Source organism: Aspergillus chevalieri, chromosome 3 (genome assembly GCF_016861735.1).
Source record: "Aspergillus chevalieri M1 DNA, chromosome 3, nearly complete sequence".
In the NCBI taxonomy this organism is placed as follows: Eukaryota; Fungi; Ascomycota; class Eurotiomycetes; order Eurotiales; family Aspergillaceae; genus Aspergillus; species Aspergillus chevalieri.
Window position 1 is genome coordinate 2180772 of NC_057364.1, and position 24757 is coordinate 2205528.

The 24757-nt window shown below is 49.9% G+C and overlaps 9 protein-coding genes across 9 annotated transcripts; 4 read left to right on the forward strand and 5 right to left on the reverse strand.

The window, feature by feature from the left end:
- Positions 1-4091: 4091 nt before the first annotated feature.
- ACHE_30773S (bZIP transcription factor) lies at positions 4092-5983 on the forward strand (the record flags this gene model as incomplete). Its single annotated transcript, XM_043277428.1, has 2 exons — positions 4092-5094; positions 5148-5983. The coding sequence occupies 2 exons, from the start codon at positions 4092-4094 to the stop codon at positions 5981-5983; spliced, it is 1839 nt and encodes a 612-aa protein (XP_043135308.1).
- A 484-nt stretch (positions 5984-6467) lies between these two features.
- Positions 6468-10010, forward strand: ACHE_30774S (ribonuclease Z; the record flags this gene model as incomplete). The annotated part of the gene is made up of 1 exon (XM_043277429.1): positions 6468-10010. The coding sequence occupies one exon, from the start codon at positions 6468-6470 to the stop codon at positions 10008-10010; it is 3543 nt and encodes a 1180-aa protein (XP_043135309.1).
- Positions 10011-10243: 233 nt separating this feature from the next.
- Positions 10244-11882, reverse strand: ACHE_30775A (putative acid phosphatase; the record flags this gene model as incomplete). Its single annotated transcript, XM_043277430.1, has 4 exons — positions 10244-11154; positions 11210-11544; positions 11595-11760; positions 11813-11882. 4 exons carry the CDS (start codon positions 11880-11882, stop codon positions 10244-10246), a joined length of 1482 nt encoding a protein of 493 aa, XP_043135310.1.
- Positions 11883-12500: 618 nt separating this feature from the next.
- Positions 12501-13427, reverse strand: ACHE_30776A (putative short chain dehydrogenase/reductase; the record flags this gene model as incomplete). Its single annotated transcript, XM_043277432.1, has 1 exon — positions 12501-13427. The coding sequence occupies one exon, from the start codon at positions 13425-13427 to the stop codon at positions 12501-12503; it is 927 nt and encodes a 308-aa protein (XP_043135311.1).
- Positions 13428-13784: 357 nt separating this feature from the next.
- On the forward strand, positions 13785-14385 carry RPS25 (40S ribosomal protein eS25; the record flags this gene model as incomplete). The annotated part of the gene is made up of 4 exons (XM_043277433.1): positions 13785-13787; positions 13862-13895; positions 14090-14299; positions 14363-14385. 4 exons carry the CDS (start codon positions 13785-13787, stop codon positions 14383-14385), a joined length of 270 nt encoding a protein of 89 aa, XP_043135312.1.
- Positions 14386-14764: 379 nt separating this feature from the next.
- On the reverse strand, positions 14765-15586 carry ACHE_30778A (putative heme/steroid binding domain protein; the record flags this gene model as incomplete). The annotated part of the gene is made up of 2 exons (XM_043277434.1): positions 14765-15250; positions 15323-15586. The coding sequence occupies 2 exons, from the start codon at positions 15584-15586 to the stop codon at positions 14765-14767; spliced, it is 750 nt and encodes a 249-aa protein (XP_043135313.1).
- A 1065-nt stretch (positions 15587-16651) lies between these two features.
- Positions 16652-18214, reverse strand: ACHE_30779A (GTR/RAG family Ras-related GTP-binding protein; the record flags this gene model as incomplete). The annotated part of the gene is made up of 5 exons (XM_043277435.1): positions 16652-16823; positions 16884-17567; positions 17624-17725; positions 17780-17871; positions 18209-18214. 5 exons carry the CDS (start codon positions 18212-18214, stop codon positions 16652-16654), a joined length of 1056 nt encoding a protein of 351 aa, XP_043135314.1.
- A 2792-nt stretch (positions 18215-21006) lies between these two features.
- On the reverse strand, positions 21007-22541 carry ACHE_30780A (uncharacterized protein; the record flags this gene model as incomplete). Its single annotated transcript, XM_043277436.1, has 3 exons — positions 21007-21621; positions 21673-22463; positions 22520-22541. 3 exons carry the CDS (start codon positions 22539-22541, stop codon positions 21007-21009), a joined length of 1428 nt encoding a protein of 475 aa, XP_043135315.1.
- Positions 22542-22957: 416 nt separating this feature from the next.
- ACHE_30781S (tRNA-dihydrouridine synthase family protein) lies at positions 22958-24608 on the forward strand (the record flags this gene model as incomplete). Its single annotated transcript, XM_043277437.1, has 2 exons — positions 22958-23116; positions 23181-24608. 2 exons carry the CDS (start codon positions 22958-22960, stop codon positions 24606-24608), a joined length of 1587 nt encoding a protein of 528 aa, XP_043135316.1.
- Positions 24609-24757: the final 149 nt, after the last annotated feature.

The window sequence follows — 24757 nt, forward strand, 5'->3', positions numbered from 1 at the left end:
TCCTTTCGCGCATATTGATACATCCTTGCTCTCTCATGATGGTGGTCAGAACGCCCAAGACACACAGGACACTCGAGTCCTGTCTTACTTTCAAAAGGACCGGCGCATGTGGACAGTATGTCTGAGGAGGGTGCATCAAACCGAATTCGCTTTTGTAGCACTGGTGGCACATTAAGACGGTGGAGAGTCAAGTGTAATTCAAGGGAGCGGATGCGATCCTCAAGAAGCTCCTCATCGCTCACTTTGTCCACATCCCTATTCTTGAATTCAAGATCTGCAAGCATTTTTCGCTCGGGCAGAACGTGAGAAGTATCCGGATCAAACTGAATCGGTTTGCCTTCATAGTTTTGCTTGATAATGACATTTCCAACAGCCCCAAAAAACTCTTTACGCTGCGCGTCTTCCGCGGATCTCAGTAGCTTCTTCTTGTGCGCCCTGACTCTGTTCCCTGCTTTTATAAACTCCCTGTAGAGATTCGTATGTTTCCCTTTCTGAAGTTGGTGGTGTATCGCAATCAGTTGGGCGCGAAGCTTATCACAATGAGAAATCAGGTTATTAAGCTCTTTGTCTTTTTCAACCTCTTGCTTTCTGGCATCGCTTAGTTCTTGTGGGGCAGATGGGTCTCAAGTTAGACCTTTGTTGGTAGCTAGTTTCATCAGGGCGTCTCTTGTCGGTGTCCCCATGAAAGCTGACTGAGTATCATCCTGAATTTGGATGTAGTGGGAGAAGGTATCACTCCTCTTGTGTCCCATAATAAGTTTTCAGGAATGTTCATCAAGATGTCCTGCAAACAAGAATTAGAATACGCTGATGACCTGGGATGGCCTTTCTTACTGATATTAGCAGCTGCTCCCTTCCGATACTTGTACAAGGATCCTGGATTTTCATCCCCTGCTGACTTAGCGGCAGCAAGCTCATATTCTCGTAAATCCTCGTATGTCCAAGCTTCGGTTGGTGAAGTTACCCAGTTGCCTTCGGAGTCTTTCACAGCCTTTCGGAAAATGGGTATCTCTTTAACACTATCTGCGATGTGTAGTGGAGTGCTGAGCCGATGATCTGGAACCTTAGTGTACTTCCAAATATCTTGAGGCTTTTTGATATGTTCGCTGGCGAATGCACCATCGACAATGGCATATTCTATGATGTCTTGGATAGCGCAGAAGGCGAGATTATCATTTCGCTCAGTGTATATGTAAACAGGCCTTAACAATTAGCTGGTTTCAAGAAAGGAACGACCCATGACTTATGCAACACCTCGGTTTCTTTTGCCCTTATTTAGCCTATGCTAACTCTCATGAGAAGAGTCTGACAGCTCAGCTCTTCTGGGTGTTTGACCATGAAGAGTTCAATATCTTTCCATTTGAGAGCATCCTTCCCTTTTCTCATGTACCCAGAGGACACTACCAATGTCCCAGGACGCGCCGTGGTTGAGGTCATCATCTTCCTCAAAGTACTCAGCTGTTGGCGGCAACGAGCAGTGGGAAATCGGATCCTAGTGACAGCGATGAGATGATAGGTAGAGGAAAGCAGATCGTCAATATTGATTGGTGGTTGCGTTTTTGCACCCAGGTCAAGTTCATAGTCGATGGTAAGAGTTGTGCAAACCAGCTAGTTCAGTTAGCTATGGTCCCTTCTACTAGCATTGGTTTACCTTACCTTGGTCATTCGACGTCTCAGGTCATAGTTGAAAAGGCTGTCCATTTCCTCACACCAAAATATCCTCCAAAACCGAGCAAAAACCAAGAACCCTGATTGATACTCAACATTGTGAGTATCGAGATACCATCGGAGGAAACCCTCTATGACTCTTAGTGTGATGTTCCGAAGCCAATATTTATAGTCTCCTGGCTGAAGATGCGACGTAAATCTAACTCTCTATGAGTAAGCAAAAGGTCTTAACATGCTAAGGTAACATACTTCTGGAAACTGGTCTTCACATGCCCAATCTGTGTTCTTGTCGCTTCTGTATAACCAGAGTTAACCTCAGGGTCACTTTCATGTACAAAAGCATTCCAGTCGACAATATCTGCTTGTTTTGCTACACCGCGAGGCATCGCGAAACATCTGATAAGTCTGAGAGATTTATGATTTTGAGGGAGACTTACTCAGGATGCTCAGCTTGGAGTGGATGGCTATTTATTGTCTTTCTAAAACTCATGATGTACGCGCTGTCTGATTTCTTAGTTTAGGTGTAGACCATGAGCCCTTAGACGCTAGAGCCAAATCAGGTATAGCCAACTTTTTCCAATCTACTCTGCGAAAAGACCACAATTTTCGCACCAAAAGCCACGCACAATTGTGTCCTTTTCGTCGTCACCCACATTTACTCCGTATAATACATCCCTACCGTGCCCTAGTTTTTCTCTTGCCCTGACTAAGCGGCACTTTTGCACCTCCGCATCTTCCATCCTGTCGGGGTAGATTACCAAATCCGGAAGAACCAGCAAACACAAAAAGGGCTGAGTAAAAAACCACTCATTGGACGAACGCATGACTCACTTGACCAATGAAGTCACCGTGTACTCCTCTGAGACAAGGCGGGAACGCGCTGGATAGACGAGCGGGGCCAGGGGGGGCAGTGCCGTTGAATGAGAAGCGTCGATTACCATGCCAAGCTTTGCCTGCATTCTCCACTGCGACAATAGTGTCCCGAGACTAGGACGGGTTGGGTTAGGAACCAAATGTGGGTGGGAGGAGTTGGTGGGAGGCGTTCTAGAAGACAAACAGGCAAAGAGTTGGGATGTGAGGAATTGGTTGCCTTCTGAGCTGAAGATGATGCTGCGGAGTACTCCGTGCTATGTACATAATACTCTGTACAGGCGAGGTATGTTCGAGATTGACTATCCGCATCAACCTGAGGACCAATCTCAGATTGATTCATTGAAGACAAAAAATCACGGGGAGACGGACGGCATCCGGGAGTTTGGTCCAAGTCCCATTAATTGGCCCATTGACTTTCCTTAGGGCTCTTCAGGGCAATCCAATCGGAAGTCCGTACTCCACGGCCACCATACTGTTGGGGGTTTAGGGGGTTCTAGAGCCTATTGAGTGGTCCGATTTCGTTTCAGTAGCCTGCCCGAGCGAGAAAGATTTTATATTTGGCCTGAAACGAACAAGTGTGTGGGAGGCGAAAAAGAAAGTCAATGGGAAGGGGGGAAAGAGCGCTTGAGTTCGGCAAATGAGATGGGATGGATGTGACAGGGAATAATGATTCTTTAGTGCACTAGTGCTACCGGACTACTGGCGACTAGATGGGGAGTACATACTACTATATGCGGAGTAGGACACTATGACAGGCCATCATTATTGTGAAATGACCTGCTTCAGATGGTGTGTCTTCTGTGCTCTTGTCTATCACAAACAGATGTTAAAGACGTTTGATCTCCGTGAAGATCGGTAGCACAGTGTGTAGAAAGTGTCCTCAGGCTCCAACAATTTCCAAAACGGAAAGCATGGAGAATGCCTGATGGGGCGCAGGCCAAGCCTATTTCAGATCCTACCAATAAGAATGCTCAATCAAGCGGGGACTCTTCTGAATCAGCAGAAGACGCGCAAGCGCACTAACCAAAAACGGACTGGTTTCTATTCCTGGCGGACTGCGAAGTTGGTCTGCGAGGTGTTCCGTACGGGCGGTCGCAGAGTCGCCTTTCTTCTCTCCCTTTCTTCCTTTTCCCTGCTTTCCTGTTTACTGCCAACTCTTCGTTTTTTTAATTGGAATCTGCCACAGTCTTCTCTTATAGCCACAACAATAGTGAAAAAAAAAAAAAAAAACTGTTGATCTCGCCTCTATCGACAATAAGTGGTCGCTTAAGTACTTCTAGTCTCGTTGTTATTTCCATACCGGGCTATTTTTGATTCTCCCCTCTGATCCTTTCCGATCTCGGTTCTGTCTGTTGCCAGTCCCAAATTAACCCCTTGAGAGGCCCCGACCACAGCCATCTCCCTTCCTTCATCAGTCTCTCGCTTCCAATCTCTTCCTTCTTCAGATCCAACTTTTGACGTTTTTTGTTTCTTGAGCGATATCCACTTTCGTTTGCTTTTGTTAAACCCTCATCTATCCTGAAAAGGAGAATTACCGCATAATCATCACCATGGCTACACTGGCCGAACACCCGACCGTTGCCCCATCGTCGACGACCTGCTACGACCCTGACATCGACTCCTTCCTCAACCTCGACCAGATCACCTACGCTACCGAAGCTCCCAGACCAAAGGCTTCGCTTCCCAGCCAGCCCGCCGTCCCAAGCACAGATTTCGCCGCTGGTGATGTTCGCAGTGCCGGCTTCGCCTCAAATGGTCAAACACCGATCGCTTTCCAGGCCCCGAGCCACCAATATGACGAACACAAGCAGCAGACTGGTCTTCCTCCGGGCGCTCTCGCCCATGCGATGTCCTTCAACCATGCCAACAACATGGGCTATGGCAGTGCCAGCCCTGGGTTTGCCATGGGAGGAGACATGTACCCGCAGATGAAGCGCGAGGATCCCCTTGATTTCAATGCCATCCCCGCCCGTAACCCATCTGAGATGGACATGGAGGGCGATAACATCGGTTCCGTTCCCGGTTATTTCTTCTCGCCAAACCCCAACAAGGCCCAGTTTGTCGACCCCAATGCTCTGGGAAGCCAGGAGGCTGTTCCCGCTGGACACTCGACCCAGGTTGGTCGTATGTACCCGGGTATGCACCAGCAACAAGCAGCCATGGCCAAGGCCGCTCAACAACAGAGACAGCATGAGATGCTTCGCCAGCAGCAGCAGCAGCAGCAGCAGCAGCAACTCCAGCAGCGTCGCATGGAGGAGCAGACCCAACAGAACAACGCTTCTCAGTCCCGTCCTCAGCGGAATTCCGACCCTGTTGTTGAAGAGCGTATTTCTCGCCTTCTCCAGCAGATCAGACAGAGCTCGATGAGTTCGCCCTCCGACTCTCCCAGTCCTTCCCTTTTGCCTCAGATGGCCAAGGCCAAGAAGGAGGAGCAGGATATGGACGAGGACGAGAGACTCCTTGCTAGCGAAGAGGGCAAGAAGCTCAGCAGCAAGGAGCGCCGTCAGCTCCGTAACAAGGTTTCCGCTCGTGCTTTCCGCTCTCGCCGAAAGGGTATGATTTCAGATCCTTTGAATTGAATGACTTAATAAAGCTAACTTGAATAGAATATATCGGCCAGCTTGAAAGCGAAATTGCCTCGCGCACCAACGAGTCGCACGAACTTCGCATCCAGAACCGCGCTCTTTACGAGGAGAATGCCCGTCTGACCGACCTTGCTCACATGCTTTTGTCGTCGCCTCAATTCTCGAACTTTATGGAAGAAATGAACGTCAGCGGTCTGCCTCAGCTCCAGACCACTTCCAAGCAGCAGCCTCAGCAGTCGCAGCCGCAGCCTCAACAGCAGCAGCAGCCGGCCCAGCCCTCTCAGCCGCCTATGCAAGCCAGTGTCCCCGAGGCCACCCAGAACCAGGCTCCCCAAGATTTCCAGATGCAGCAGAACATGGTCATGGTTCCCAACCAGGGCATAGACATGACTAGCATGGGTCTGAACGGCGGATGGAACTCTGGAATTGACATGAACTACGCCAACACCCCCGTCTTTGCCGTTATGGAGGTGCCTGAGGGTCCTGCTCTTGATGCGGAAGTTCTTTCCGGAAAATCCTCCAGCCTTGGTAGCATCCTCCCGGAGTCTACCAAGCAGGAAGCCCCTGTCCTTGAGCGCGCACCGCAGGTCGAGGAGCCCAAGAAAGTGACCGGTGTTGAGAACCCTGACGTTGAGATTGACGAGTCCGATCCTGCTTTTGCTCTGTTTGTCGACTCCGTTAAGTCGCAACCACACACCGAGGAGTCGTTCGAGGGAGTCAAATCGGAAAAGGCTCCGGCCTTTGAGCTTGTTGTTGAGAGTGACTCCAAGACTACCGAAGCCCGATTCGCTCAACTATGTCTCAGCATGGAAGCTTCTTTCGAACGTGTTTCTATGGTGACTTCTCATCTCTCATGATTCCCCACGCCGCGCTTGTTTCGGACAAGATTTTGTAAATTTGCTTGCTTTCTTTAGTCATTCCTTTAGTGTTTTAGGTTGCTGAGCACCATTCCAAGGACACTTGACTTTTCCTTTGTTCATGATCATGTATTTGTCTTAACTGGCTACACTTTGTGCTTCTTTCTTCATCATTGTTTGCGGGGTTCAATGGGTTTGGTCTGGCTGTAATTTCCGGGGATTTGGATGGCTACATTTGGGAATTTGGGATATTTGCAATTTGACTACATTAGACTGAATTTGAAACTGTCATTAAGATTGTCATCAGAATGAGTGTTTGCCATTATGACTGTATATGCAAAGTTACCCTGTAGGTCAGTGACAGTCACCGCGAAAAAGATAACCCGAGCAAAAAAGTGAACTCCGAAGCACCGCAGCGCCTCCCGAAGGTCGACGACAGCACAAATCTGTCATTCTTACCTGCAATTGTGACTCACTGCGCTCTATGGTGACATGGTGCGCGTCTCGCCTCCCCTCTGCTGTTAAAGCCTCCTTCTCCCCAGCCAAATTGGCTTCTCTCCGTCGAACCGGGAGGCTGTTCTCGCAAGCCTCTCGTGGGTACTTTTTTCCACAAACGCCTCGCTCTTTCTCTGCAGCTGCCATTCTTTTAGCGAAATCGAAAAATAAAACCACCTTTCGACCGTTCGTCTCTGAACCGCAGTGGCCTCGCTTACTGCATTTCGAACGCACACCCGCCATTCCAAACGCATACGTTATTCGAGCCCCCCGCTCCGAATCTCGACGCTTGTTTCGCTCCTCGAACAACAACTACGTGATTTACCAGCCTGATTCGTGTACACTGAACGGTTTCGATCACAAAAGGCCGTCGCCGCTTGGAATCGCACCGATGAAGTTTTACTACCAAGTCCTCACCACGCCTACGGGCGATACCCCCGGCACAACGCTGCTGCTGCATTTCCCGGATAAGCGGTACTTTTTCGGACATCTATCAGAGGGCACGCAGCGGGCGTGTACGGAGCGCGGCGTCAAACTCACCTACCTAACCGATGCTTTCCTGACCGGCCGTACGGAATGGGCCAACAACGGCGGATTAATCGGCACCATCCTGACCCAGGCAGACGGCCTCATTAACTCGAATCTGGCGCAGGAGACCGCCGCGCAGGCAAAGGGGTTGACGGCTGAGCAGAAGAAGCACGGTGTTCCATATGCGGAGAAGGATGGACAGGTTGTGGCGCAGAGGGGCAGTTTGACGATTCATGGAGGACGGAATATCACGCATAGTCTGGCGACTGCTAGGCGGTTTGTGTTTCGGAAGGGGATGCCGGTTTTTATGAGGGAGTATGATTCGGAGACGTTGGGGAAGAGGAGGCTTGCGGCGAAGAATGGAGATGCGTTTGAGGAGCCGTCGTGGTTTGATAATAATATCAAGGTGTGGGCTATGCCTGTTAGTCCGTCAGGGCAGGACAGTGGTGAGGCTTTGCAAGGTGGCCAGCAGAGTCCTAGGAAGAGGAGCTTGGATGAGTTCCAGGAGAAAGAGGATGGCGTTGACATGCGTGACCGGCGGCTCAGGGAGCAGATCATGAGACAGTCTGTTGTCACTGATATGTTCAACTCGTCGTGGAGGATGGATGCTCTCATTGAGACCCCTCTGGCTGAGGTTAAGATGCCTGCGTCCATGTTCATTCGCAATCCCGAGACCAAGCAACTCGAACAGTACATGGGTCCTGCTCCGGGGAGCAACCAGCCACTCCCCGACATCAAGGTTCTCGTACGCCAACCCTGGCCGGGCGCAACGGTTGAGAAACTCCCCCCGACTACCTGGTGCAACGAGGCTCTTTCGTACGTCGTGCGGAATCACGATGTCCGTGGCAAATTCGACCCTAAGAAAGCCGAAGAGCTGAAGATCCGCAAGGGTCCCGATTACGCACGTCTGACAAAGGGCGAAAGCGTTGAATCTATGGATGGAAAGACCGTTACGCCAGAGATGGTTCTTGGCCCTCCGCGTCCGGGCAAGGGTATGGCAATTATCGACTTACCATCCGTGGAATATGTCGAGAACCTGGTTAACCGCCCAGAGTGGAGTTCGCCAGCCGTGACGACAGATCTGGAGGCATTCCTTTGGATCCTGGGACCTGGTGTGGGTGATCATCCTAAGCTGCGTGAGTTTGTTGAAAAGAGGCCGAACGCCAAGCACATCGTCTCTAGTACCGATTACTGTCCGAACTACCTTGCTCTGCCTAGTGTTGCGGGATCGTCGATCCGTTTGGCTCGCTTGAAGGGTGATAGTTACTCGATTCCTTTTCATGACAACGTGACGCTTCCGCAGCCAGGAACACCAACGCATGAATCGGAGGTTACGAAGCAGAGCATCCAGACTTCGCCGTTTGAACCATCAGAACCGGGTCTCGTTATTGGCATGGAGCCCAAGTTTGAAATTGATCGTTCCGAGGTCATGCAGAGGCTCAACCCAGCTGAAGTAGTAAACAAGATTCCCCGTGCGGTCGAGAAACGGGTCGACACGATCCGCAAGCGCATGCAGAAGCAGGAATTCCGTAACAAGCTGGAGAGTGTTCGGAAAGATCTCCCTGGGCAGAATGTCGAGATTATTGCGCTGGGAACTGGTTCTTCCGCGCCGTCGAAATACCGCAATGTCTCTGCTACGCTACTCAAGGTGCCTGGATACGGCTATTACATGCTGGACTGTGGTGAGAACACTCTCGGGCAGCTGAAGCGTGTGTATAACCCTGAGGAGTTGCGGGAGGTGCTGCGCAACTTGCGCATGATCTGGATTTCCCACCTTCACGCCGATCATCACTTGGGTACTGCGTCTCTCATCAAGGCTTGGTACCAGGAGAACTATCCCGAAGGCGTACCCTCGCAGGGACAATACATCGAAGACGATGTCAGTAAGATCCTAGACGAAAAGCGCCTATTTGTTCTATCCGAGGAAAGCATGATCAGCTGGCTGGAAGAATACGCAGCTGTCGAAGACTACGGATTTTCAAAGACAGTTCCTCTTTCAGCATATCCATACATGGACGAAAACAAGCGTATACTTACTAGCTTTGTTTACCGCCACACTCGCGCCGATGGCAGCTACCCTGGCCAGATGCGGGATGTTGGCAAACCCTCGAACACCCTCCTCCGCTTCGACGATAACAATTCCCCTCTTACAGCTCAACTCCGCACCGCAACGGGTCTTAAAGACTTCCGCACCACGAGAGTATCCCACTGCCGCGGTGCAATGGCCGCCTCGCTTATCTTTCCGGATGGTTTCCAAGTCTCGTTCTCGGGTGACTGCCGTCCCTCGCAGTCATTTGCGGAGATTGGCAAGGGCTCTACAGTCCTCATCCACGAAGCCACTTTCCAAGACGACATGTACCAATCCGCCATTGCGAAGCGCCACTCAACCACGTCCGAAGCCCTCGAAGTCGGCCGCCGCATGGAGGCACGGACTATTCTCCTCACGCACTTCAGCCAGCGATACCAGAAAGTCGCCTACGTGGACCAGAAAACAGGTGCCGTCAAGCACGAAGAAGCCCAAGATACCCCCGCAGACGCAGACGCAGGCGAAGAACCCGAAACCCTTGAAGACGACACCCCTCCTAAATCCTTCAAAGACGTCATCACACTCCGCCGCCCCAACCAACATACTTCTCGCACCACCCGTTCATCAGTCCTAGACCGCACACCTACAACAGCCGTGTTTGATTACATGCGCCTGCGTGTGGGTGATATCCCCATTGCTCAGGCTTATAATCCCGCACTTGAGAAACTATTTGATATCCTCGAGCGCGCGTCTACTGAGGAGGCGAACCAAGCAAAGAAAGAGCGGGAGGAGCAGAAGACGGTTGATTCGAAGCGTGGGAAGAAGAAGGTCGAGCGACAGGCGCTGGCTCAGGGTAAGCAGCTACCAGTGCAGGAGGTTCCCGCTGCGGATGCGGAGACTGGACCTAGTGTCTGGAGTGCGGATGAGAGTGAGAGTGGGTGGAGTACAAGTGAGCCGGAGGATGAAGGTGGCAAGTGATACATACTTGGGAAGGGTACAGCTTATTGCTCTGTATATTATTATGCTCGGTTCGGTTCATGTTTATAGATTGTTTGGGATCGGCTTGGATGAAAAGAACTTGTTTATCTGTATGTTTGTGGAATAAATAGCAAGCATTATTCTATAAGCAGACCAATACCAAAACCACATAGCTAGGTATCATGTACTTTGTGCACCCCTCTCTACACCAGTATCAACATTCATCCATCCGTCTAAGCAACCTGCTGCACCTTCTCACTTTCACCCTTCCCATATAATCCCTCGCCCAGGTTCTCCGTACACTCGACCGTCCAATTCCGCGGCGTGAACTTATCAACGATTTCTTTGAACGCATCCAGCGTGCAGAACGTATCGTTACCAGGGAGATGGTTCTCCGGCTTCGTAGCGCACCCGGGAATACGCATGGGGCGGTCATTGTATCTGACTCGCACGTAGTGCTTTTCTTGCATTGATTTCCGCGCGGAGTCGGGGAGGACGGAGAGTGGGGTGCGGGATAGAGTAGAGGGTTTGGTGAGAGAGGGCGTTGAGGCAGAAGAACCGCCTAGGAGACCGGAGAGGAAACCGGATGTTTTCTTGGGCGACGATGCATCATCGTTGGTCTGGGACTGCGACTGCGATTCGGCTTCGGTCTTTGTGAAGAGCTCGATCGCAACGGAGGATGTGAAGGGGGGCCATTTTCCGTCGAACGCGTCCAGGCTACCCAGGATAGCAGCGAGGGTTGTATCGTGGCAACCGCTCATGGCGAACTTGATCGCTTTGCCGTTCTCCGCTGACGATCCCGAGGCAGAGGTCTCGCTGCGCCACCCCCCATCCACAGCGGTGCTAACCATCCGGTCAACGATGTCGCCCATGAGTCCTCCGATGCCGAGACGGCGATACTCGTTGCTCTCCTGGTACCCGGAGTACCATTCATCACTGGCTATTCTGTCTGTGATTTCGCGGGCTTTGGCGTCGTAGAATTCGCGGGGGAGTTTTGTGGCAGGGCCGTGGGCGTAGGTTGCGTTGATTGTGTCGTTGATTCCGGAGAGGCGGGGATGGGCGTCGACGGCGACGCGGGGGGAGTTGGTGGGCATCCATTTTGACCAGAGGGTGTTGAGGTAGGTCATTTCAGCGGAGTCGTTCCCTTCGATTTGGTTAGTGAACAGGTTGGAGGGGTCCAGGGGGAAAGGGGAGTGTACATCGCTTTGCTGCACGGTCTGCGAAGAGGCGCGCGAGTTGTCTGAAACGTCGGCAGTTGCCTTCATTCGGGAGCAGTGTTTCCTCAGAGATGGAGCGTGCCACGATCACTGGGGGGGGGAAGTCGAGGGTTCGTGCGTTGCGCGGGTACATGCCAAAGAAGGCTTGTTGGAGTGACTCGAGAGCTCGCGGGAGGGGAGTAGTTCGCAGATACATGTCCTCAGCGTCCGATTTCACCTCGGGCATGAAACCCAGCTGGTCCACATAAAGGCGTCGCAGTCGTTGACCCAGCGCGAATGTCGTCCCTCTTCCTTTGTCTGTTAACTCGCCGGGTTGGCTATTCCGGTCAGCATATCCACTATCCATTCTCCAAGCAAGAAGCCGCACCAGATACCCTCGATTTCACCCTGCGCACCCTGCGCAACCACAGCTTCGTCTCTGCCGCCAAAGGTCTCCATCTTCCTTCTCCATGCGAATGAATCCCATGTCGACATGTCTTGGCTGCTGGCTGCCATTTGGATCATCCGGCGCGCGACATTGCAATATGGCCAGTCTTGATCGAGTTAGTTCACGGATCGTAGGAATTATCGGGGAGGATGAGTTACATGCTGCAAGGCCTGTCTGTATACTATTAGTTTTGGGGGCCTTCAGATGCGGGCGACTGAGTACATACATTCTGGAACCGCGCAGAGACGGGCGTCCGTTCACCTAGAGCAAGTCAATCTTTACCAATCCACGAGGACTTCGAAATCCGTACCATGACGAAGGAACTGTCCATATGTTAGTTATGCCAAATCTCCGATAAGAGCTGCGGCATCCATCGTCGACATACCACCTGGACCAATTCAAGCTTCAGGTCTTTAGGATAGAGCTGTTCAAGCTCTTCCTGGGAATAAGCCTCACGGGGAACTAGGCTCGTCATTGGAATGACTGTCCTTGTATTACCTTTGAGAGCAGTGCCAACTGTTATGACTGTCAAAAGACACGGATCTGCTGGATGACTCCAGAAGGCGGTGGGCGGAGGGGCGGCCAATCAGCGGGCAATTTAAGGTCACCTGTCAAGCTATACAACTAGAAGATTTGGTAAAGGAGCAGAATGAATAGTCGAGACTGAGGGAGAGATTGAGAGATCGTTCATTGTATGCTATGTATAGACAGGAGTTGGACCATATCGTATGTGCGTGCATACACATGCAAGGTACTGTATATATCAAAAGCCTCGGGTATCGGATATCATGTGCAAACTCAATCAAGACAGAGGGAGTACTAATCTATATAGTGGCATGCTTGCCATTAGTTCCGCTTCGCTTGCCTCTCTTCAGCCTGCTTCTTCAGGGAATCCATGGTATTCGCCAACATCTTGATCATGAAAGGCCTGGGAATGAAATCAAGGCTGACGCCCGCAATCGCATGACCCCAGTATCCAAAGATCAGAGGAAGGCCACATCCAACACGCTCCAACGAAGCGGCAGCCATGGTCCGTGAGTCGGGGACAAGCAAGCCCACGTCAACATCATTGCTCTGACTTTGCACACTTCCCACTCGAATTGCAAGTACCTCTACGTCTTGTCCACGCGCCTTCACCTCTGCATCGAGAGCTCTGCTGAAAGACTCGACGAATCCCTTTGTCCCACTGTACACCGGAACGAAAGGCATACCGTAGGCCGCAATCGAAGAAACGTTGAGGATCAAGCTAGGACCGTTCTTTTCGAGAACCGGGAGCAAGACTCGGGTAATCTGTGTCATGAAAGTGGCATTGGTGTTGATGGTAGTCCGCACATCCTGATATGACAACTCTGTCAAACCCCGGTATGCCTGGGTCTCTCCTCCAACATTGTTCACCAGAACCGTAAGGTTTGCATTTCCGACCTCGTTGGGGATCAAGTTGACATCCTCGTGGAGGTCTGCCGCATCCGAGACGACGATCTTATACTTAATGTTCGGGAACTTCGCCTGGAGCTCTTCCTGTCTCCGATTGAGCTTCTCGCGGTTCCGGCCGTGCAGGAAGACGTTGAATCCACGCTCGCTGAGCTCTTCGGCAAACCCAAAACCAATCCCACCGGTAGCACCAGTTACGAGAGCCCAAGCGTCTTTGCCGGTGGGGTTATAGCGTGGAAGGGAGCTTGGGCGGATGTAGCAGTAGAGATACCGAGCCAGCTGGATCGCCCAGTAGCAGGTGGTGGCCGCACCAACGCAGCAAAAGGCGCTGGATATAGACATTCTAGCTCGGACATATAATCGACAAGTAAATGATAATATTTCAAGGATGATGCTGAAGGAAATCTCGAATGGAGGATAAGGCTCACTCCTAGAGTACCAACATATCTTATCGCTGACGTCAGGTCACGATAGGCCAAATATGGCTATACATATGCCTTACATATAAGGCATAATGCACAAATGGTCCACACCGCCCCCGTAGCACCGCTAACCGAGGTGCGGCCAGTAAGGGCTTAGGGTTCAAAAAGCATAGGCTTAGTCATTCCCCACTCGAATTTCGCACTTGGCTTTGAAACTTCTGGCCGTTGCTGTTGCGCTGCTCTCTTCCGTTGAACAACCAGATCAGACAGAGTCAAAATGGTGAGTGCTTGCGATCCTATCCAAACGCAGAAAGACGTTTTTTATTCCAGAATGGTATTAACACGCTGAATTAGGCCCCCCAAAAGAAGAAGTGGTCCAAGGGCAAGGGTACGCTGTTCCCATGATTCACTCCCTATCCTACCTCCCCTCCCGTTATCGGTCCTGCGAAGATTCTTCATCGAGAATGATGGAAATATATCTTATTTCGGATTTTCGAGTTTGGGCGATACACGAGGAGAACGAACGGACGATAAAAGAGGCAATTCGCGCAGAATGAGGCTGACATAGGTTTCGCCGTATAGTTAAGGACAAGGCCCAGCACGCCGTCGTCCTTGAGAAGTCTACCGCTGAGAAGCTCAACAAGGATGTTCAGTCCTACCGTCTTATCACTGTCGCCACCCTTGTCGACCGTCTCAAGATCAACGGTAGCTTGGCCCGCCAGGCTCTGGCTGATCTCGAGGAGAGGGGAGTGATCAAGAAGGTCGTCGGCCACCACGACCTCGACATCTACAGTACGTTTCGCCTTCCGACATGTGCATAGGAGTGGTTCAGATTCTAACAACGATTTTTTCTAGCCCGCGCCGTCGCCGCCGAGTAAACGTTTTCCTTCCGATAATTTTCTCGCGGTTTCTTGTTTTCCTTTACGAATGATATCTCCATGAAAAGTTCGGGAATTCTGGCTGGGCGAATGATGTATAGTGGTTCGATGATTTTCGGAGTGAACGAATAGTCGCGCTATTGGCCGTGTCAAGTAACGGACTAAACGCAATTCATCCCTTCAATTCATTGTTCTTTCCGTAATAAGACGATCAATCGATTTTACATGGAGTTGGGCTTGGGGATGGACTATTCGCTTTTTTGTGTGAAGTATCATACGGAAACCTTTTATCGCTCTAGAGTCCTATCATGAATACCATCCGCAGTGTTCAAAACATGATTATACATTCAATACCAACTCCCTAGCAAATATGAACCTACTAGTCCGCCTTCCTCTGCGGCCTCTGCTGCTGCGCAGCCCGACAAAGCTCCCTCTCAACCTTCGGCACCTCCTCCAACCCAACAACTCGTCCCACTTCAAAATACTTCTTATGATTCCGGAAAAATCCCTCCCAATGCGCTACCTGCTTCCTAACCCTCGCCCTCGCCATCCTTACATCCTGCTCGCGCCGGATTTTCCGCTCCCCACTGCTCAACCTCCCAACCTCTTCCTCGTCATCAACGGGGATAAACATCTCCTCTACACCAGAGAGATCGTGCGTCAGGTCTTCCTGAAAACAGCCCGTCACGAAGGCGCGCGTTGCGTCGCGGCCGGTGAAGAAGTTGTAGTGGCCGCCGGGGCCGTACATCATGCGGTTTGCGGAGACATCGAAGATGGTGCTGTTCACGGAGAGGTAGACGGGGAGGGAAGGGTCGGAGCCGTTGTAGAGGGCGAGGTCGGAGGGGGTTAGGTGGAGGGGTCCTTTCTATACGTATTTGTTAGTTTTTTTTTTTCCTTACTCTCCTTCGGAAGGGATGCGAGAGGGAGAGAAGCATACGATATACCGGACCAACACCGGCCACCTCGTAAACCACGGACGATAGCCCCAAAGGACAGACTCAGACGAGGTCATGTAGTATGATAATCCGCAGGATGCTACTACCAGCGTGACCAGCACGCGGATGATATCCAGCAGGCTGATGCCGGTGCGCTTGTTGCCATTGCGCTTCTGCTTTTTCGACTTGCTGTCAATTGCGACGGGTCGATTGTCGGCTTCTTTTGACGCGGACGACGCGACTTGTCTTTGGCGAAGGTCTGACATGGTTGATTGGTATCTCGGAGTTTCCTCAGAGATTCATCTGGGTAAAGGTAATGGTGGTGTGTTTTCTTTTCTGGGAATGCGTGAGAATTTCCGAGTTCTCCGCCGCTTTGGCCATGGGTGCGATGGCTGTTTTATGTTGATTTGGTTGTTATTTACAGTATCCCTGCTATAGGCACCAGTTTTACTCCCGGATTCAGATAATTATACGTCTACGAGAAGATGGAGGACTGTCCAAAATAGCTCTTGTTATTTCTATCTAACCACTATTGGTCCGCGACACGACCAAGCGCAATTCAGGCGCAGAACCGTATATATATCACTTGTAAAAAGCTCTCGAGAATCCAGAATTAAGATCTCATGCGGCTCAACGACCCCCAAGACAGAATGGTATGGTATAACCCAGTATAACCATTAATCGAGACGTAAGATAAAAATCACCTAGAAACTAATCAACAATTAGCAACAGCTCGACCAAATCAATCAATCGAAGCGAAGCAAATGCGACTCGACAATAGTCAGACATCCAAGGAAGTAATTACGCTCAGCGCCATCTATGATGGGTTCAAGCGATGGCTAGCGTGGAAACTGCGAATGTAGGAAAAGTTTTCATCATAGAGACATCGAGGGCATTGCTGTGCTGAAGAAATACAAATTGAGACTCACCATTAGTTAGTGTGTATGGATTAAGGACGCAAATGTTATGAGCAAGAAGATTGATCGCTGAGCATCGAATCGGATGCTCATACCACTTTTTGCAGCTTTGAATGGTGAAGAAATTTTTTGGAAGAGAAGTGACTATTTAAAGGGCGAAAAAATAAAAGCGGGTCATATTGGTGCCTGGACTAAACATTTATTGATGCCTTATTTTCAATCCGGCATCACGATTCGCCTGGCTTGATTTTGCTCATAATATGTGATCATTTGGTTTATTGATGCTATCGGATAAGTTCGGGTATGTCGGACTCCATCGAAGCAAAAAAGTCTGAAAACATGGCAGGAATATCGACAGAACAAGATATCTCTGAAAAACTTTTTGCGCGCCCAGCAAGCCCATGCCAGCTACAGTTAGTCTTGCGCCTGGTTCCCTTGACTCTCTGTCTCCTGATCCTTGTCCTGATCCCATCCGCGAGTAAACACATCCTGAAGAGCATCTTGGAATGTACGGCAGTTCATGTCAATCAGGCCCTTTTTCTCTTTGGCCTCAGGGTGACGGAGCACGGATACAAGACACAGATACCTAGCAATCATGAGCAAACTGAAAGGGGGGTCCAGGGAGAAAGGGAGAGACTAAACGTACTTGTTCATTTCCATGAGATGGATCATCGTCTCGTCATGCAGAACGACGTGGCTCTCCGCTTCCTGGATCTGGTCGCCCTTAGGCTTGCGATCCGGATGATCCCATGAATATAATTCAGAAACGTCGACAATTACGTCGATGTAGTCCGAACACATCTCATAGCATGCCATATCTATAGGACGAGTATCGGATGCAATATAAATCTTGCTCAGCACATCGAAGAGATACGTCTTTTCGAATCCACAGTTGTCACCAAGCGTGTTGATTAAGTTCTCGAGAGTGGACAGGTTGGGAATAAGCTTTTGAATAACTTTGCTGAATGCCTCGAATACTGAGTAGTCGTAGATGGACGTCATATAGTAGTGGACCGGCGCATTCTCGTAGCCGGCATCGCTTAGTTCATCCGAAATGTGTTGCACAATGTCCTGGAAGGTATCTCCACGGTACTCGTCCGAAAGCCCGTCCACCTTGTGGATGAAAACCTCAATGTTGATGTTAGGATAGTATTGCTGCACGGTCAAGATTGTCCGGTTCAGACGAGCAACTGAATCCAGGTAGTCATCCTGCGCATCGATGACCCAAACCAAAGCACCAAGGCTCCCAAAGATATCCTCGAGGTCGAAGGAAGGCTCAAAGTATTCCAGCTGACCGGGAAAGTCCCAGACCTGGAAGTCCATAAACGAGCTAGTATCAATTGGTGAGATTAGGACCAATTAAAACGAGAACGCAGTACCACTCACTGAATCGAGTCTTTTTGAATACGAGTAGTTGACTCAAGGAATAGCGTCTCGTTCGGCGGCATTTTGTGGAAGACAACGCTAGCGATTGACGACTTTCCACTCCTGTATATTATCAGTATGTTGCTTTTCTAAATACTGGGCACGCCGGTATTTTACCTTCTTAGCCCCATAAGAAGAAGACGGGGCTTGAGATCTTGAGACTTGCTGTTAGATTGACTAGCTTTCCCCGCCAGGGCCTGGTTCGAAGTCTGCGGTTTTCGAGAATCTCATGTTAGCTGTAATCCCCATGAGGCATTCGAGCGGTGGATGGAGGTTATGGACATCTCAGGGATATATAAGACGGAATACTAAGGTAGACAAGGTCAAGATAGTATGGCGTGATTCGGTAATGAGGCATTGGCTAATGCAGTGAAGGCAGAGGGATCATCACACAATGGGCATTGTAGGACAACAAAATATGACCAGACAAGTTGCAATCACAACACATTGACTGGAGCATAGCACGATAGAATGGGAAATCCGCAGTTTTCAATATCTCTTGGTGTGACTCTCAAACTATCAAAGAAAAAACAGGAGATCTCTTACCTCCATATTGTCTAACGAATTGGGGTCTAATAATGGCAAAAGGCAGAAACAGCACACACGGAATCAGTCTGCTGCCTTCAAGCAAGCACAACACAAGACGAGACTGAGGATAGAATGCTCTCTTTTCGAATGAGCTACTGGTATGGCTTGCAGAACAGAAATAGAGCCGGATAGAACTGCTGCAATTCAAATCTTGAGACCCATGGCCACTGTGGGTATAACGACGTCAAAGGGGATATCACTCGGTAATTGAGTGGTCAGGGAATAGAATCCGATTATTCCCTGGCTATGCCATATAAAAAGCAGGTCGTGACTGTAAATCGGTGGATCTTGTGAGGACAGATGAGTTGGTATCTTTGCGGGGAAATAATTAGAATTTCCGGGGAATGACCGAGAGCAGATAGCTTTCCGGAGCTGGAGAAAGAACAATTGAGTCCGGAATTATTGGATTTCTGATATATCCTCGTATGGGTTAATGGAAATCCAGTCAAAAAAGATGCAGAAAGCAGCACAATGATAAGAGGACTTTAAGAGGGGGCGTGATAATGCTGACCTAATCACGAATCCTGGCGATCCAGCCTTGGCATTTGGGGACGTTGATCTACGCCGACACTTTCGATTCTTTGGACTTTACATGGAAGGATATTCTTCTTGATAAAGGACATCAGGGGAAGTCGTAGTAATTGCTTACACCAAGACCTCTGTATACTATGGAGGTTTGCAGTACTCAAGGCTGAGAGGGCTCGCTGATCAGGGACACAGCCCAAGTCCGAATAGATACATAAAGTCACTTACTTCTGGGAGACAGAGACTATGATTTGCATTACAGAGGAACAACACCAGCACTAATGGGACTGGAATTGATATCACATCGCACCTCGATGGAGCATGGAACTGAGCTCAACCGGGACCATCAACAAAACTCACCACCTCCCAAAGACTACAAAAGCCCAGATGAACGACTAAAACCTCTTCTTGGAGCTGGACGAACAGACATTGGGTTTGGGAAATCGTCTCGTGCATTGGCAGTCTAGTTTCCCTTATCTTTATAATTGTGGTCCTACTCAACTACGACGGACAGCCGATCCCTGACTGGCCATACGGGACTACGGATCAACTCGGTTCTTTCATGGGTTATCCAAGTTTTTAATGCGCTTATGCTGGGAACAGTTGCGACATACCTCGGTCAAATGGCATGGGTCCATCTCAGCACGGATGATCAACCCTTGTCGGACATCAACCTCTATCACTGAACCAGCAGAGGAGCGGTGGGCTCTATCGCACTCTATCGCACTTGTATGGGGATCAAGAAAGAGGTTCGCTTCCTTGGCCACTTACTGTCCGGCAAAAGCTAAGCAATCAGGCAGTGGGCGTCGCTGGGGGCTCTGATTACCATCCTTGCAATCGCGGTGGGCCCTTTCGTGCAGCAAATATCTACTGTGCAGAATACTCGTGTACCAGTCAGCTTGCCGGCATCAGTTGGCCGTGGACAGACGTATTTGGAGCAAAAAAAAATGCCGTCATTGAAGACAAACAGCCGATAAGTGGTATCTTGCTGCCCTCTACAGCTCCGTGTTTGGGAGCCTAGAATCTACCAAAGCAGGGAACAGCTCGGCGGCATCTCACCCAAACACCCCAGTGACCTGCCCTTCTGGAGAATGTGAATCACATTCAGGTCATTGGCCGTCTGCTCTGACTGCTATGACATATCAAGTATGCTTTTGTCTCGTTGTGAAAAGGGTTTCTCTTGCCTACCGGATAACAAAGCCCAGTGCTTCCATTCGCTGCCGAATGGGGTTCAGGTCAATATGTCGGATTATATCCTCCTCGGAGGGACATACCTTCGGGCGAATTCCAAAACATTGGAAATGCATAAGCAAGCGAAGTTGCGAGACTACGGCGACAGCAAGATTGTGAGCACGACAGAAATAAAAATGCCTTCGCAGGCCAATTTAGCCAATGCTGTTGCAAGCTATTGCGTCTTACACTGGTGTGTCAAGACGTACTCAGCTACAGTACGAAGCCATACACTGTTTGAAAATTCAGATACATGGCATGACGCAAATGCCCAGATCAATGAGATTCAGCCCGGAGAATCAAGACTTGATCTCCAACCGCCTAGGGAAGATGATTTGACACAATTTAGTTTTCCTATCAGTGGATGGGCTTCTTCGACAATTGGAGGCTGGCTTAAGGATAAAATGGAAATAAGCAATGTCCCAAACACCCACTGTTATAGAGATCGAGCTGGAATGGGTTCATCAATGGACATCCTGACCAAATTCTTACTGCCAATGCTTCGCTCCAATTTGACGGATATCTTTGAAAGCCTTGCAAATGGAATGACGGCTCGAGTACGCCAACTAGGCTGGTCTGCTCAGCGATACGCCAAGTGCTGGTTTTGGTTTAGTCGAGGGTATTGGAGCGGCCAATGGCACGTCATTCATCATGGAAACCCAGATTTACGTCAGATGGGCATGGGCTATACTTCCTTGCTTGCTACTCATTTTGATTATGGCTTTTCTTGGAATCACTATCTTTGAAACAAGAAAGAAGGGTCTTGAAGCATGGAAGTCTTTTCCAATAGCCCTTGTTTGCTCTGGGCTGGATGACGACGTCCAATAAAAACGTGCCGCCCGGGATCCGGTCAAGATGGAAGAGCTGGCTGCTGATATACCAGTACATCTTCGAAGATGCGAATCTGATGCTCCCAGTGGATATTGGAGGCTAGAAAGTTCACTAATCATAACATTGACTAGGTAGATAGTTCTGCATTATAATCATCCATTTATCTATGTTCAAAAACTGGTACCAAGACTTCCCGTAGGCGCCTTACTATTAACAGAATAATGTACCCGAAATTGTGGAATAACCCCCTGGTCCTCAATATCTCCTAACACGTAGTCATCTGGTGTACCAAACCAAAACCTCCAATCACTATCCTGGCCTGAAGATAGCCATCGCACGTCGTATTTTCCACTTTCACTCCGCGATACAGGTACCCGAACCACCACAGGTGGACCATTCGGGGACCAATAGTGTACCGCCGCCGTGACATTATTCGCCGTCGTTATGAGTATTGCTGTTTCCGAAGGATGCCATACAACCTGTTTGACTGGATGTTCGTGGTAAAGGGCCGCAAAGAGCCCCGGTGCTGATCCGAGCGTCCATACCCAGACGATGTTTGGCCGTGTCTGATCTACGGTTGTGAGCAGACTTCCTTCTGAGCTGAACGACATTATCGAAACACCACGCTGTGGGGTAGAAGTTTCTGAGAGCATGGCGGGTGCAGAGAGGCCCGGCACCTCTGTGTATTCGAGGTCGCCGTCTGCATTTGTAAATTGCTCTCGCCAGACCACGAAGAAATTCTGATCGGCTGGGGCGACATGTGCGAGCGAAATGGAACAAGTGAACTAGCCAAATTAGCCAATGCACTCTACTGTAATCGCTGGGAGTTTCCTTACTGTTCTGTTTTTGAGAAGGTCTATGGTGCCGTCGACCTTGCCCACGGCCAAGTATTCAGATGCACCGGTATTAGGGGCAACAGGACTCCATTGTATGTTCTTGACCCCAAGATCGATGGTGTCATTCAATTCTGGTCTTCCGGTATAGGTCCTGAAAGGTTGTCCATCAGCCGTATAAATAAGCACTTTCGTGCCTGTGCTTGCAGCGTCCCATATAGCTATCCACCTCCCATCAGGACTCCATTTCAGGCCCTGAGCATCCACCGTAGGTAGCACCGCACGCCCCATAAGCTCATAAGATCGGAACTCATGGATGGTGAGTAGATCGTTGGCATCAGGTTTCAGTATAATTGCAAATTGTCGAGTCTTAGGTCGATATCCAAAGTTAATATAATGCGATGATTTCGGTGTCTTGATGATCTGACTCCGCCCAGTATCCAAAGAATAGATGGTCAATTTGGTATTCCACGCGTGAAACACAATGATTTCATTTTCATCTCCGCCGAAATCTATGTTCAGCGCGCCGGGTTCGATATTCTCGATTTCCGCGTGCTGTTGCAACGGGCTCAGTTGCCAAAGCACGATGCGGAAATCACTGGCCCAGAGTACGCGGTCACTTGATGCACTAGAGCGTGAGAATTTGACGAATTTTGAGGCGCTCTCTTTCGTTTTGACAATCTCCACTTCTTTGAACCCTGACGACGCGGGGTTTAGATGGACAATAAGATCTTTCTCATTCATTTGGGCGGCGTACACTCCATCCTCAGAGAGTGATACTACCGAAGATAATCCTGCATTGTTGTTAGAGATGCATGCGTCGTGTCAAGAGGGTCTTTTTCAACCATGCCTGTTCCTCCGGTGGAGTCCATATTGAGAAAAAAAACAACGTCAACAATGACGTATCAAAGGCGCATCAACGAAGAATAAAATATGCTGTCTGGATGTCCCTAACTATCTAGAGGTGATACGCGTTTTCCCACGGTAAATCTCTAAAGAGGATCATCTTCCGGGAGAAAGGACCAAGGGTTCGAGTCGGGCATTATTGATATTTCCATTTCGGGACAACGCCAAGCTTTTGGATAAGATAAAACGGAACATCAATAGTCCTTTCCGGATCGATATGTTTTTTTTGTCGCCGCATTTCCCCACAGCACCGCAGCCCAGATCGATTCCAATTCTGATTCCCTAGATACTTTTTCTTTTAGCAAATATAGGGCTTAGTCGCTTCATTGCCCCGTATCTGGGGCGGTTTATCCCTCGATTCCAGCGTTCTAGTGTCGCAAAAATGGCCGCCTCCGCCGAAATACAGCCAGTTTCCGAAGCGCAGAATGCGCCTGTGGATGTGGCTCCTCAGCCAAGGAAGAAATTGCTTGGGAGGGAATTCTACGAGAGCATAGGCAGCCCCAAGTACATTGTGGCGCCTATGGTCGACCGGTCTGAATTTGTAATTCTTCCTTCGATACTAATTTCCGAGTTCCGGTCATGGACTAACAGTACTCTTGGAACAGGCATGGCGTATGCTTACTCGTTCATTCATGACGCCGGAGGATGCGAAACGGCTTCTTTCCTACTCGCCAATGTATCATGCGCGCCTTTTCCGTGAACAGCCTGCTGTGCGCTCTCAGCACTTCCAACCTACTCGCGCTGCAGCCGGTCAGAACGACGAGTCCTTATTCCTCGACGGCAACCCATCCATTGACAGACCTCTGTTCGTACAATTTTGCGCAAATGAACCGGACGATTTCTTAGAGGCTGCACGCCATGTAGCTCCATACTGTGATGCCGTCGATCTGAACCTCGGTTGCCCTCAGGGCATTGCAAAGAAAGGGCATTACGGCGCATTTTTGCAGGAAGACTGGGATCTGATCTATAAGCTCATCAACCGCCTGCACACGGAACTACCCATACCTATTACAGCCAAATTCCGAATCCAGGAGACGAAAGAGAAGACGCTCGAATACGCAAAAATGATTCTCTCCGCTGGCGCAAACATAATTACAGTCCATGGGCGCAGAAGAGAACAGAAGGGACACGCCACTGGCCTGGCAGATTGGAGCTACATTCGGTATCTTCGTGAAAATCTGCCACCGGAAACCGTCATCTTCGCAAACGGCAACAACCTGAACCACGACGATCTGGAACGCTGTCTCGAAGAAACAGGTGCTGACGGCGTGATGAGTGCTGAAGGAAACCTGTCAGATCCGTCTATTTTCAGCAAACCTCCTCCAGTTGGAAGTGAAGGCAGAGAATACTGGAGAGGGAAGAACGGCAAGGGGGGTTATCGGTTAGACGCAGTCCTGCGGCGATATCTGGATATCATATACAAATATGTTCTCGAAACACCGGGTCCCGAAAGAAAGCCACTCTATCTCCCATCAGATCCCAAAGAAGAGGAGCCGGAGCCGGAGCCCGCAGAAGAACCCGAAGATGGACCCCCGAAAAAGAAGCAAAAGCAGTCCAAGTCCAAAAACAAGAGACCGAACTCGCCCAGTCTGGGAGTGATGCAGGGACACCTTTTCCAACTCCTGCGTCCGATGATCGGCTTGCACACGAATGTCCGTGATGCTCTCGCGAGATCGAGACCGGGTGACATGGCCGCCTACGAACATGTCCTTTCCCTTGTTGAAAAGGCAGTCAAGAGCGGTCTCGACGAATATGAGCAGTTCCCCGAGCGCTTTGCGGAATCCCCTGATGCGCAATTGACGGGATCTAAGGCGACTATTGCGCAGTATGGCAGGCCGTTCTGGGTTTGCCAGCCTCATATCCGCCCTCTACCTGAAGAGGCTTTGGAGAACGGAGCTCTCAAGTTGAAGAAGAACGCAGTGAAAAACGAGTCCAAAGAAAACAGCTCTGAGGAGAAAGCAACGAACGCCGGTACTGAGCAGCGTGCTGCTGATCCGGCTAGTGCCTCGACCACTCCTCTGGTGAGTGGCTGAATGGAATTACGGACGTCTTTTCTTATGTCATGTTTGGGACGAACGGAGTTACCAGGTACAGTTTTGATATTCGTGCATTCATAAAAGCGTATAGACACAACATTCAGCATGTAATTTAGATGTTCTCGTTCAATTGCAAATAGAAACGC